At 42.7% G+C, this 13,169-nt stretch overlaps 1 protein-coding gene across 1 annotated transcript in view; it reads left to right on the top strand.

Moving 5' to 3' along the window:
* Positions 1-13,169, top strand: part of LOC144690014 (adenylate cyclase type 8-like) — a 181,805-nt gene that overhangs the window by 4,229 nt on the left and 164,407 nt on the right. The window contains exon 2 of the mRNA XM_078557546.1: positions 4,990-5,139. Within this exon, the coding sequence (XP_078413672.1) occupies positions 4,990-5,139 (150 nt within the window). The remainder of the gene's footprint in view (positions 1-4,989; positions 5,140-13,169) is intronic.

Genomic DNA, 13,169 nt, shown 5'->3' with positions numbered 1-13,169 from the left:
AACCTTAAGAGAATCCTGGACTAGGAATCCCAAGTCCCTTTGCACTCCAGATTTCTGAATTCTCTCCCCATTTAGAAAATAGTCTATGCCTCTATTCTTCCTACCAAAGTGCATGACCCCACACTACCTCACGTTGTATTCCATCTGCCACTTCTTTGCCCATTCTCCTAACCTGTCCAAATCCTTCTGCAGCCTCCCCGCCTCCTCAATACTACCTGGCTCTCCACCTATCTTTGTATCATCTGCAAACTTAGCCAGGATGCCCTCAGTTCCTTCATCTAGATCATTAATGTATAAAGTGAAAAGTTGCAGTTCCAACACTGACCCCTGCATAACTCCACTAGTCACCGGCTGCCATCCTGAGAAGGACCCCCTTATCCCCACTCTCTGCCTCCTGCCAGACAGCCAATCTTCTATCCATGCTAGTACCTTGCCTCTAATACCATGGGCTCTTATCTTACTGAGCAGCCTCCTGTGCAGCACCTTGTCAAAGGCCTTCTGGAAGTCCAAGTAGATAACATCCATTGGCTTTTCTTTGTCTAAGCTACTCGTTACCTCCTCAAAGAATTCTAACAGATTTGTCTGGCATGATCTCCCCTTGATGAAATCATGCTGTCTTTGCCCTATTTTACCATGCACTTCCAAGTATTCTGAAATCTCATCCTTCATAATGGACTCTAAAATCTTATCAACAACAGTAATACACCGACTGTCCTCAAGTCTACATGTAATACACCCAACTGTCCTCTGCTCTGCATGTAATATACCAACTGCCCACTACTGTATGTGTAATACACCCAAATTTCCTACGTTGTACATGTAATACAGCCGACTGTCCTCAACGTGTAATACACCGACTGTCCTTAACGTGTAATACACCGACTGTCCCCCTACTCAACATGTAATACACTGACTGTCCTCTATGTGTAATACACCCGACTTTCCTCCATTCTATGTGTAATACACCCGACTGTCCAAAACATGTAATACACTGACTGTCCTCTACTCAATGTGCAATATGCTGCCTGTCCCCTACGCTTAGGTGTAATACACTGACTGTCCTCTACTCTACGTGCAATCATAGAGTCATTTATGGCACAAAAGGGTCCATTTGGCCCATCAAGTCCATGTCAGCTCTCTGCGGAGCAATCCAGTCAGTCCCATTCCCCTGGATGTTCCCCATAGCCCTGCAGGTTTATCCCTTCAAGTGCCCAACAATTTCCTTTTGACATCATTGTCTGTTTCAGCTTCTACCAGAAGCAAGTTCCAGGTCATTAGCACTCGCTGCGCAAAATGTTCATCCTCACCTCCCCTGGTATCTCTTTTCCAGAGCTTTAAATCTATGTCCCCCAGAATTTGTACCATCAGCCAATGGGAACAGATTTTCTTTGTCTACCTTATCTATACCTGTCATCATCTTTTACCCCTCTATCAAACCTCCCCTCAATCCCCTTAGCTCCAAGGAGAACAACTCCATCTTCTCCAATCTGATCTTATAACTAAAATTCCATATGCCTGGAATTATTCTGGTCAATCTCTGCACCCTCTTATATCCTTCCTAAAGTGTGGTGACCAGAACTGGACGCAACACTCTGGTTGTGACCTAACCAGAGCTTTATAAAGCTTCAGCATAACTTCTCTACTTATGTACTGTAGGAGATTCTATCTTTTATAAGACACCCTACTTATAGTTCTTTGATGCTAGATTTACAAGAGAGCAAACTGACTCACTCAAAATGTTGTTATACTTAATGGGGTTAGTTTATTCATACCCATGATTACAGATTTAACATGGACACAGTTTTGAAATGATTACAGATTTAATGGGTTGAGAAAGGAAAATAATAATTAAAAAAAGCAGCTGCTTTGTTACCTTCCTGCAGCAAAACAACTCTTCACTGAACCACATGGACTGCAGCAGGTCAAGAAGGCAGCTCACCACCTCCTTCTCAAGGGCAACTAGGGATGGGCAATAAATGCTGGCCCAGCCAGCAAAACCCACATCCCAGGAAATAATAAATGAAAATATAATCACAGAATCACAGTGCAGAAGAAGCCCTTCGGCCCATCGAGTCTGCACCGACACATGAGAAACTCCTGACCTACCTACCTAATCCCATTTACCAGCACTTGGCCCATAGCCTTGAATGTTATGACGTGCCAAGTGCTCATCCAGGTACTTTTTAAAGGATGTGAGGCAACCCGCCTCCACCACCCTCTCAGGCAGTGCATTCCAAACCGTCACCACCCTCTGGGTAAAAAGGTTTTCCTTCACATCCCCCCTAAACCTTCTGCCCCTCACCTTGAACTTGTCTCCTCATGACTGACCCTTTGACTAAGGGGAACAGCTGCTCCCTATCCATCCTGTCCATGCCCCTCATAATCTTGTACACCTCGATCAGGTCGCCTCTCAGTCTTCTCTGCTCCAACGAAAACAACCCAAGTCTATCCAACCTCTCTTCATAACTTACATGTTTCATCCCAGGCAACATCCTGGTGAATCTCCTCTGCACCCCATCCAGTGCAATCACATCCTTCCTATAATGTGGTGACCAGAATTGCACACAGTACTCCAGCTGTGGCCTCACCAAGGTTCTATACAACTCCAACATGACCTCCATACTTTTGTAATCTGTGCCTCGATTGATAAAGGCAAGTGTCCCATATGCCTTTTTCACTACCCCACTAACATGCCCCTCTGCCTTCAGAGATCTGTGGACAAACACGCCAAGGTCCCTTTGTTCCTCAGAACTTCCTAGTGTCATGCCGTTCATTGAATACTTCCTTGTCAAATTATTCCTACCAAAATTTATAACCTCACTTTTCAGGGTTAAATTCCATCTGCCACTCATCTGCCCATTTGACCATCCTGTCTCTATCTTCCTGGAGCCCTCACTCAACCTCACTGTTAACCACCCGGCCAATCTTTGTGTCATCCGCAAACTTACTAATCCTACCCCCCACATAGTCATCTATGTCGTTTATATAAATGATGAATAATAAGGGACCCAGCACAGATCCTTGTGGTACGCCACTGGACTCTGGTTTCCAGTCACAAAATTATCCTTCTGTCATCACACTCTGTCTCCTACAACTAAGCCAATTTTGAATCCACCTTATCAAAGTTTGATATTGTTGGCAAATTTTGAAATTCTACTCAGTATTCCAAGATCCAACACATTTATACACAGCAACAAAAGCCATAGTCCTAACTGATCCTGGGGGATCACCACTGTCTACCACCCTCCAGTCTGAAAAATAACCATTTACCATGACTCACTGCTTTATGTACTGAAGGCAATTATTTTATCCAATTGGACACTGACCCTTCTATTCCATGAGCCTCAATTTTGTTAACCAGCCTTTTATTTGGTACTTTGTCGAATGCTTTCTTAAAATCCATATAGACAATTTCCACTGCTTTCCTTCATCAACCTTTTCTGTTACTTCATCAAAAAATGCAATCAGTTAGTCAAACACAATTTACCTTTTACAAATCTGCACTGGTTCTCCTTAATTAACTCAAGCCTCTCCAAGTGCCTGTTGATTTTTTTCCCCGATTGTTTTTGCTAAAACCGTACCCAGTATTAATGTTAATCTGACCAGCCTTCAATTGCTAGGACTGTCCTTACTTGAATAACAGAGTCACATTTGCCACTCTCCAATACACCTGGCCGTCCCCTGTCATGAAGCTATTAATGTGCATAATATTATTGGAAAATATTTTTCTTTTAAAATAGAGGTTTGGTCTGTGGATGTGACTTATTTGGATTAAAACCAGTTAGTCTGGGTGCTTTGATGTGTACTAGTTTTGATATGTAAGAGAGATAGTGTGCATTTGCATTTTTTGAATACAGCATTCAAGAAGTGGGGTGAAAACTGACACCTTTCTACCAGATACCAAGCAATATGTTTATATGACTAATAAAATTGGTATTGTGAAAGGGATTTTATTGTTAGAAGAGGCTGGTGATACAATGAGAATTTATATTCAATGAGCGATGCTAGATATAACTTCAGCAGTTGTGTGTGTGCAGGGCAGAGGCAATGTAAGATCAAAGCCTGTGAGCCAACCACTGTCTCCACAGGAACCAAAGTGAAAGGAACCTCATTTTGAATTTGTAAGGTGAAAACGCTTTGCCTGGTGTCTGGTTAAGTCTATGGGTTTGCTGTTGCCTTTGGGAATTTGTTAAAAGGTATGACAGTAATTTGTAGCCATGTGTATATATATTTTAACCTGTGTAAATTAATAGAATGTTTCATTTAGTTTAATGTAAAATCTCGAGAACTGGTGATCTGGTTCCTGAGTTTAAAGTTGCATCTCAAACATAACACATAAAATTATAGGTCATGACAGTTGTTTAAAGTTTCCCTCTAGGATTTATAAATAATTCAGCTTTACCAACTGCACAGTCATGACCCCCCTGCTCTACTTGTATACATCCGACCATCCATCGTGGCTCAGTGGGCTTCACTCCTTTGAGTCAGAAGGTTGTAGGTTTAAATCTCACTCCAGAGTGACAGAGTATTGCACGGATTAAGGTGCCAGATGACATGTTAAACTGAGGTCTTACCTGCTCGCTCAGGCAGATGTTAAATATCTCACAGCGCTATTGGAAGAGGAGCAAGGGAATGGGTCGGGTTGTATCTTCAGTGCCTTGGCTAACTTTATCCCTTAACTAACATAATTGAAATAAATTATCATTTAACTATTACAAAACTATTTAGAAATTGGCTGCCATGTTTCTACATTATAACAGTGGCTAAAGTACCATTGTGTGTAAAGAACTTTGGAACATCCAGAGGTGGTGAAAGGCACCATAGAAATACAAGACTTTCCTAATACTATTCTGTATGCAATGCATGACATGTCATTGATCATTGGCCCTGTAGTGCACCCAACAAGTGTTGCATTCATGTGGCAAGTGGGAGATGCCGTGCTATCATCTCCATGTTTTCTGATCAGGATGCTTTTTGTTGCTCTCACAGGTTTATGTCAAAGTACTGTTACTGACTTGTATGAATATAGCCAGTCTTTTTATCAGCTACCTCTCTGTCCGGGCACAACGAATGGTATTCCTGGAGACCAGGAAAAATATTGAGGGCCGAATCCAATTGGAGGAGGAAAACGAGAGACAGGTAACAAGAGGGGGGATGAATATAGATTTCCACTGGACACTGTTTCCTTCGGTATGCCCATTGTTGAGGACATCCTTCAGTCCTATCCACTCACCTTCTCACCACATGTGTCAGTCCCACCCTGTCACCATATTATTCAGTCAATGGTTCTCACTATATTCCTCAATCCTGGGATGGCAGGATTGTCATATGAGGAGAGATTAGGCCACCTAGGTCTGTATTCACTTTTCACAGTATCTCCCGGTCCCACCCACTCATCCTTAGGAGGGAAACTTGCAGGTGGTGAGATTCCCATGTGTCTGCTGCCCTTGTTCTTCTAAGTGGGAGAGGTCATAGAGTTTTATTTTTACATACTTACGGAAAATTTTATAGTCCACTTTTGTTCCTTGCAAGTTTACTCACATACTCTATTTTCCCCCTCTTAATCAATCTCTTGATCCTCCTTTGCTGAATTCTAAACTGCTCCCAATCCTCTGACTTGCTACTTTTTCTAGCAACTTTATATGACTCCTCTTTGGATCTAATACTATCCTTAATTTCTTTTTGTTAGCCATGGTTGTATTTTTGCACCATAAAGGAATGTATAACTTTTGCAATGTATACATTCGTTCCTTAAATATTAGCCATTATCTATTCACTGTCATGCCTTTTAATGAAGTTCGACAATCTATCTTAGCCAACTCACACCTCATACCTTTGTAGTTTCCCTTGTTAAGATTCAGGACCCTAATTTCAGATCAGACTACTTCATTTTCCATCCTAATGAAGAATTCTATCATGTTATGGTCACTGTTCCCTCAAGGACCCCGCACAACAAGATTATTAATTAACCCCTTCTCATTGCACAAAACCAAATCCAGGATAGTCTGTCCTCTCAATGTACTGGTCTAAAAAACCATCTCATACACACTCCAGGAATTCATCTGCCACAGTATTATTGCTAATTTGGCCTGCCCAGTCTATAGTAAATTAAAGTCAGCCATGATTACTGTAGCACCCTTGTTACATGCATCTCTAATTCCCTGTTTAATGCTGTCCACTACCTTATCATTACTGTTTGGAGGCCTATAGACAACTCCCACTAATGTTTTCCACCTCTTGTTGCTTCTTAGCTCCACCCAGATTGACTCTACATCTAGATTTTCTGATCCAATATCCTCTCTGACTATCGCACTGATATCATCCTTAACTAACAACGCCATGCAACCTCCTTTTCCTTTTTGCCTGTCCTTCCTAAATATCGAGTGCCCTGAATATTCAGATCCCAGCCTTGGTCACCCTGCAGCCATGTCTCTGTAATTGCAATCATATTGTACCTGTTTACATCTTTTTGCGCAAATTCATCTACCTTATTGTGAATGCTCCGTGCATTCAGATATAGTGCCTTTAGACTGGACCTTTTACACATTATTCTTGTACTATGGCCCTATTTGCTCCTAGCCCTTGTTTCATCTGCCTTCCAGTTTTGCTTTCTTCTTTTCTGTCTTTCATTTCTATCTTTGTTTCCCCTCTCATGTTTTTTTTATTCAATCCTGGGATGTGGGTGTTGCTGCCTAGGCCAGCATCCCTAATTGCCCTTGTTCAGAGGGCACAGAGGACCCACATTGCTGTGGGTCTGGAGTCACATGTAGGCCAGACCGCGTAGAGACAGCAGGTTTCCTTCCCTAAAGGACATTAGTGAACCAGATGGGTTTTTACAACAAACGGCAATGGTTTTGTGGTCATCATCAGACTTTTAATTCCAGATTTTTATTGAATTCAAATTTCACCACCTGCCTTGGTGGGATTCAGACCCAGGTCCCCAGAACATCATTCTGGGTCTCTGGAATACTAGTCCAGTGACAATACTACTATGCCATCATCTCCCTGCTCAGGTTCCCACCCTTTTGCCAATCTAGTTTAAATCCTCCCCCACAGTACGAGGATATTGGTCCCAGTCCTTCTGAGGTGCAACCTGTCCAGCTTGTACAGGTCCCATCTTCCCTAAAATCGGTCCCAACGCCTCAGGAATCTAAATCCCTCCCTCCTACACCATCTCTCCAGCCATGCATTCATCTGGTCTGTTCTCCTATTCCTGATCTCACTAACACGTGGCACTGGGAGTAATCTTGAGATTACTACCTTTGAGGCCCTGCTTTTTAATTTATTTCCTCACTCCCTTTATTCTGCTTTCAGAACCTCATCCCTCTTTTTACCTATGTCGTTCGTACCAATATGGACCACAACCTCTGGCTGTTCACCCTTCCCTTCAGAATGTTCTGCAGCCGGTCAGTGACATTGTTGACCCTGGCACCAGGGAGGCAACATACCATCGTGGAGTCACGCCTACGGCTGCAGGAACGTCTATCTGTTCCCCTTATGATAGAATCTCCTATCACTATTGCTCTCCCACTCTTTTTGCCCCCACTCTGTGCAGCTGAGTCACTTGTGGTGCCACAGACTTGGCTCTTACTGCATTATCCTGAGAATCCATTTCCCCCAGCAGCGGAAAATCTCTTTGAGATGGAGATGGACCCAGGGGACTCCTGCACTACCTGTCTGGTGCCTGTACTCTGTCTGGCAGTCATCCATTCCCTTTCTGCCTGTGCACTCTTTACCTGCAGAGTGACCACCTCACTGTACGTGCTATCCACAACGATCTCATCCTTGTGGATGCTCCGCAGTGACTCCTGGTGCATCTCCAGCAATAAAGCACAGATTTTGAGTAACTGCAGCTGGGGACACTGCCTGAACACATGGTGTCCTGGACACTGGGAGTGTCCCTGACTTCCCACATCACACAGGAGGAGCATTCCACTTGGCCGAGCTGTCCTGCCATGACTTACCCTTAAATTACCCCCTTTACCTTTACTTCCTCTAATTTAGAGAATATTAAGGACAGAAGAAAAACTCACCAGGTCCTACTTAACAAGGCTGCTGCTCTTCTTACTGAGGAAAGGTAGAAAATGAAAGGATCACCTCCTTCCCTCTTAAGCGAACTCCGTCTCTCACCAAACTCCAACTGAAACACACTAATGCAGCCCAAAGCAACACTCCAGTGCAGACAAAAGCAGCACTGTAGATGGCTTGCTTTCATGCTGTCTGAATCTAGCTTCTGAAAACCTATTTAAGCCAGTTAACTAATTAACTAGCTCTAGCTACAAGCAGAGCCTGTATAACCCATATTTTAAAGGTGGACTAAAACTCACCTTCTCCTAAACCAAAGAGTTACTTTTAGTTTGTTGCTAAATTAAAGAAAGATTAGACTTTAGATAGAAATTAACCCTTAAAAGTCCCTCTCTCACCAAACTCCAACTGAAGCACTCTAATGCAGCCCAAAGCAGCACTCCAATGCAGACAAATATTTTTAAGGAGGAGGGAGATAGATTCTTGTTAGGCAAGGGGATCAAAGGTTATCGGGGGGTGGATGGGATTCAAAAGTAAACAGATCAGCCATGATCTTATTGAATGGCAGAGCAGGCTCAAAGGGCCGAATGGCCTATGTCTGCTCCTATTTCATTTTTTTTTGTGTGTTCATATTATTTATTAACCTTTACTATTTTCTACAAGTGAATGTATTCTTCAGTAGTTGAACTGTCCTGGAAGTCTTGGTTCACTCTTTATAATTTGTATAACTATGAAAAGGACCTTTATTCACAACAGTTGTTCAGTTTTTGAATCAACACAAAAATAAATAAATAATAATTTTAAAAATCCTCCAATGTGAGTCTCCAGGCAATGACTATGGGATTAAAAGCTCCATTAAGTATGAGCTAGCTAGCCTATACAGGAATTGGGATTGACGTAATGCTGATACTTTTCTGGCCAGCGGCTGGTGTGTCAGGATTATGACATGCGCCAGCAGCCTTAGTGCAGGCCGAGTGTGAATGTGCAACCATTCCAATTGCCTTTCTGCTTGGCGGCCGCAGCTATAGTGAAATACATAAGGACTCACCAGCTACTCACAATCGGCTGTGCTCTTCTGCCAACTTCACTTTATTTTATGGGGAAGTTAACTGAAAGGTTTTTACTTAACCATTATTTTCTAAATACCTTAGATTTGAATTTACTGAAAAATTCTGTATTCTTTAGGATTTCTATCCCTTCCTATTTAATTTTAACTTCATATTGTAATTTTGATTATTTAATTAAAAACTGATTATAAATGATAGAATTGGCCTTAGGCTAAGCAATTCATCTGGTCTTACTTTAAAGTTGATTGAATAAGATTAACTTAAAATAAGAATTCACAGCTTATCAGTGTACTTGCCCCACGTGACTCCTTGTCCTATGATGTCACTTTGCGATATATCCCCACCTTTTACCACTGCTCTTCTCTCCTGCTCTGCATTGCTAGCTGGACTAGCAAATTGTACCAGCACACACATACTGGAGTTACAAGAGCAGGTCGGGAACTGGCTACACTGTGACCAGTAACTCATCTCCTGACTCCTCAAAGCCTGTCGGCTATGTACAAGGCACAAGCCAGGAGTGTGATGGAATACACTTCACTTGCCTGGTTGAATGCAACTTCAACAACACACTAAGCTCGACACTATCCACAGAAAAAACAGCTTAATTGGTGCCCCATCTGCCACCGACGCACAGTGGCAGCAGTGTGTGTACCATCTACAAGATGCACTGCAGGAATTCACCAAGGCTCCCTTCACAGCACCTTCCAAACCCACGACCACTACCATCTAGAAGGACAAGGCAGCAGACAGATGGGAACACCACCACCTGGAAGTTCCCCATCAAGTCACTCACCACCCTGACTTTTATATATCATCATTCCTTCACTGTCGCTGGGTTAAAATCCTGGAACTGCCTAACAGCACTTAGTATGTACCTGCACCACACAGACTGCAGTGATTCAAGAAGGCTGCTCACCGCGCCTTCTCAAGAGCAGTTAGGGATGGCAATAAATGCTGGCCTTGTGACTTCCACATCTTGTAAATTCACAACAAAAGGATTGTGCCACCCTCATGACAGAGGTGGCTGACATTCCAGATGCATGCCTTTGTTCAGAATCACTTTGGAATGCTCGGAGGGTGTGATAATGTGTGACACAGGTGTTAGGTATATCTTTTCCAGGTCCCTCTGTCTCCTCCTGAAAACACCTTTCCATTCTCATAGAATCATTGAAATATTGAATCATAAAATGGTTACAGCACAGGTGGAGTCCATTCAGCCTGTTGTACCTGTGCTGACCCTCTGAAAGAACAATTCACCTAGTGCCACTCCCTTGCCTTTCCCCATAACTGCAAATTTTTCCTTTTCAGATATTGATCTGATTCTCTTTTGAAAGCCTCAAGTAACTCTGCCTCTACCACACTCTCGGGCAGTGCATTCCAAACTCTAACCACTCGCTGCGTGAAAATGTTTTTCTGCATGTCGCCATTGCTTCTTATGCCAATTACTTTAAATCTGTGCTCTCTGGTTCTCAATCCTTTCATGAGTGGGAACAGTTTCTCCATATCTACTCTGTCCAAACCCCTCATGATTTTGAATACCTCTATCAAATCTCCTCTCAGCCCAAGGAACCCAACTCCTTCTCCAAGGAAAACAGTCCCAAGTTCTCCAATCTATGTAACTGAAGTTCCTCATGCCTGGAACCATTTTTATGAATCTTTCCTGCTCTCTTTCTCTATTGCCTCCACATCCTCCCTAAAGTGCAGTGCCCAGGACTGGATGCAATACTGCAGCTGAGGGCAAACCAGTCTTTTACTCAGGTTTAATGTAACTTCCTGTACTCTGTGAAAATTGCTGTAGTCCCATAGACTACTCTCCATTAGAGAGAAACAACGGATAGTAAGTTTAACCTGAGGGTTACCACACATCAGGCAAGGGCAAGGTTGAAAAGGCAGGGCCTTCATTGATGACTTCAGGCAGTACAGGAATTGAAGCCATGCTGTTAGTATCACTCTGCATCACCAACCAGCCACCCAGCCACCTGAGCTAACTCTAAGCCTTTATTAGTAAAGCCCAGGATGCTGCATGTTTTATTAACCACGTTCTCCACCTGTCCTGCCACCTTCAATAGTTTATGCATATCTATACCCCGGTCCCTTTGCTACTGCACACATTAGAATTGGACGCTTTATTTTATATTGTGTCTCAGCATTCTTCCTAACAAAATGAATCACTTCACACTTTTCTGCATTAAATTTCACCTGTCACTTGTTTGCCCATTCCACCAACCTGTCTGTGTCCTCTGATGTTCTACGTTATCCTCCTCATGGTTCACAACACTTCCAAGTTTTGTATCATCCACATATTTTGAAATTGTGCCCTGTACATCAAGGTTTAGGTCATTAATACATAGCAGGGAGAGCCAGGATCCTAAAACAGATCCCTGAGGAACTCTAGTTTAAATCTTCCTCCAGCCCCTGTAGTCACCACTACTCTTTATTCTCTGCCACTCAGTCCATTTTGTATCTGTGTTGCCACTGTCTCTTTTATTCTAGGAGCTCTAACTTTGCTCATAAATCTATTGTGAGGAACTTTATCCACTGCCTTTTGGAAGTCCATGCATATCATATCAACAACATTACCTTCATCAATCCTCTCTGTTAGCTCAAATAAAGCCTCAGGCAAGTTAGTTGAACATAATTTTCCCTTTACAAATCCATGCTGACTGTCATTAATTATTCTACATCTGCTCAAGTGAATATTCATTTTGTTTTGAATGATCATTTCTAGAAGTTTCCCCACTACCGAGGTTAAACTGACTGGCCTGTATTTGCTGGGCTGACCTTTATACCCTCTTTTGAACAAGGATGTAACTTTTGCAATCCTCCTGTCCCCTGGCACTGGCCCTGAGTGTAAGGAAGGCTGAAAAATTATGGCCAAAGCCTCCGTAATTTCCACTCACAGTTCCTTCAGTATCCTTGGACGCATCTCATTCGGTTCTGGTTCCTTATCAACTTTAAGTACAGACAGCCTATCCAATACCTCCTCCTAATCAATTGTAAACCCTTCACCATGATCATGGTTTCACCATAATCTGCACAGCATCTTCTTCCTTGGTGAAGACAGATACAAATATTCATTCCATACCTCAGCCATGCCTCCTGTCTCCATATGTTAATCCCCTTTTTAGCCTCTAATCAGCCCTATTCCTCCTTTTACCACCCTTTTTCTACTTATATGCCTTTAGAAGACTATGGGATTCCCTTTTATGCTAACTTCCAGTCTCTTTTCATATTCCCTCATTGCTTCTCGTATTTGCTTTTTCACCTCCCCTCTGAACCCTTACCCCTAAATATTCCCCTACTGATACTTGATCCACTTGGCCTGCATGATTCCCAACAACCAGGTCTAGCAGCGCCTCCTTCCTTACTGGCCTGGACACACTGCTGTAGAAACACTCCAGGAACTCTTGCCCCTCTCTGTTCTTTACACTTCTACTATCCTATGTTCAGATAATTAAAGTCCCCCATTATAATTACTATAATTTTTGCACCTCTGTTTCCCTGCAGATTTGTTCCTCTGCATCTTTCCCACTAGGTGGTGGCCTATAGATTACACCGAGCATTGTAATTGCACCTTTTTTGTTCCTTAGCTCGAGCCAAATAGATTTTTTCCTTGACCCCTCTGGACATCCTCTTTCTCCAACACTGCAATGCTCTCCTTAATCAATACCACCATCCCTCCCTCTTTACTTTCTTTCCTATCTTTCCTGAACACCTATTGGCAGGAATATTTAATACCCAATGCTGCCCTTTTTTTGGGCCAGGCCTCTGTTATTACCAGAACATCATATTTCCATATGGCTATCTTTTTCTGTAACTCACCAATCTTAATTTACCACACCCGAGGCATTCATATGTATACAATGTAACCCTGATTTAGACTTTATTACCTTCACTCTTACGCTGAACCCACCTAATACATTACCATTTCTTACTCTAGTGCTATCTGTCTCTCCCAATATTCTTTGCACATTTATTCTAGTATTATCTCCTGATTCCACACCCCTGCCAAGTTAGTTTAAACGCTCCCTAATAACACTAGCAAAATTGCCCCGCGAGGAAATTGGTCCTGGCTCT

Source organism: Cetorhinus maximus, chromosome 14 (genome assembly GCF_964194155.1).
Source record: "Cetorhinus maximus chromosome 14, sCetMax3.hap1.1, whole genome shotgun sequence".
In the NCBI taxonomy this organism is placed as follows: Eukaryota; Metazoa; Chordata; class Chondrichthyes; order Lamniformes; family Cetorhinidae; genus Cetorhinus; species Cetorhinus maximus.
The sequence above is the reverse complement of the archived record's forward strand: the minus strand, read 5'-3'. Positions and strand labels throughout refer to the sequence as shown.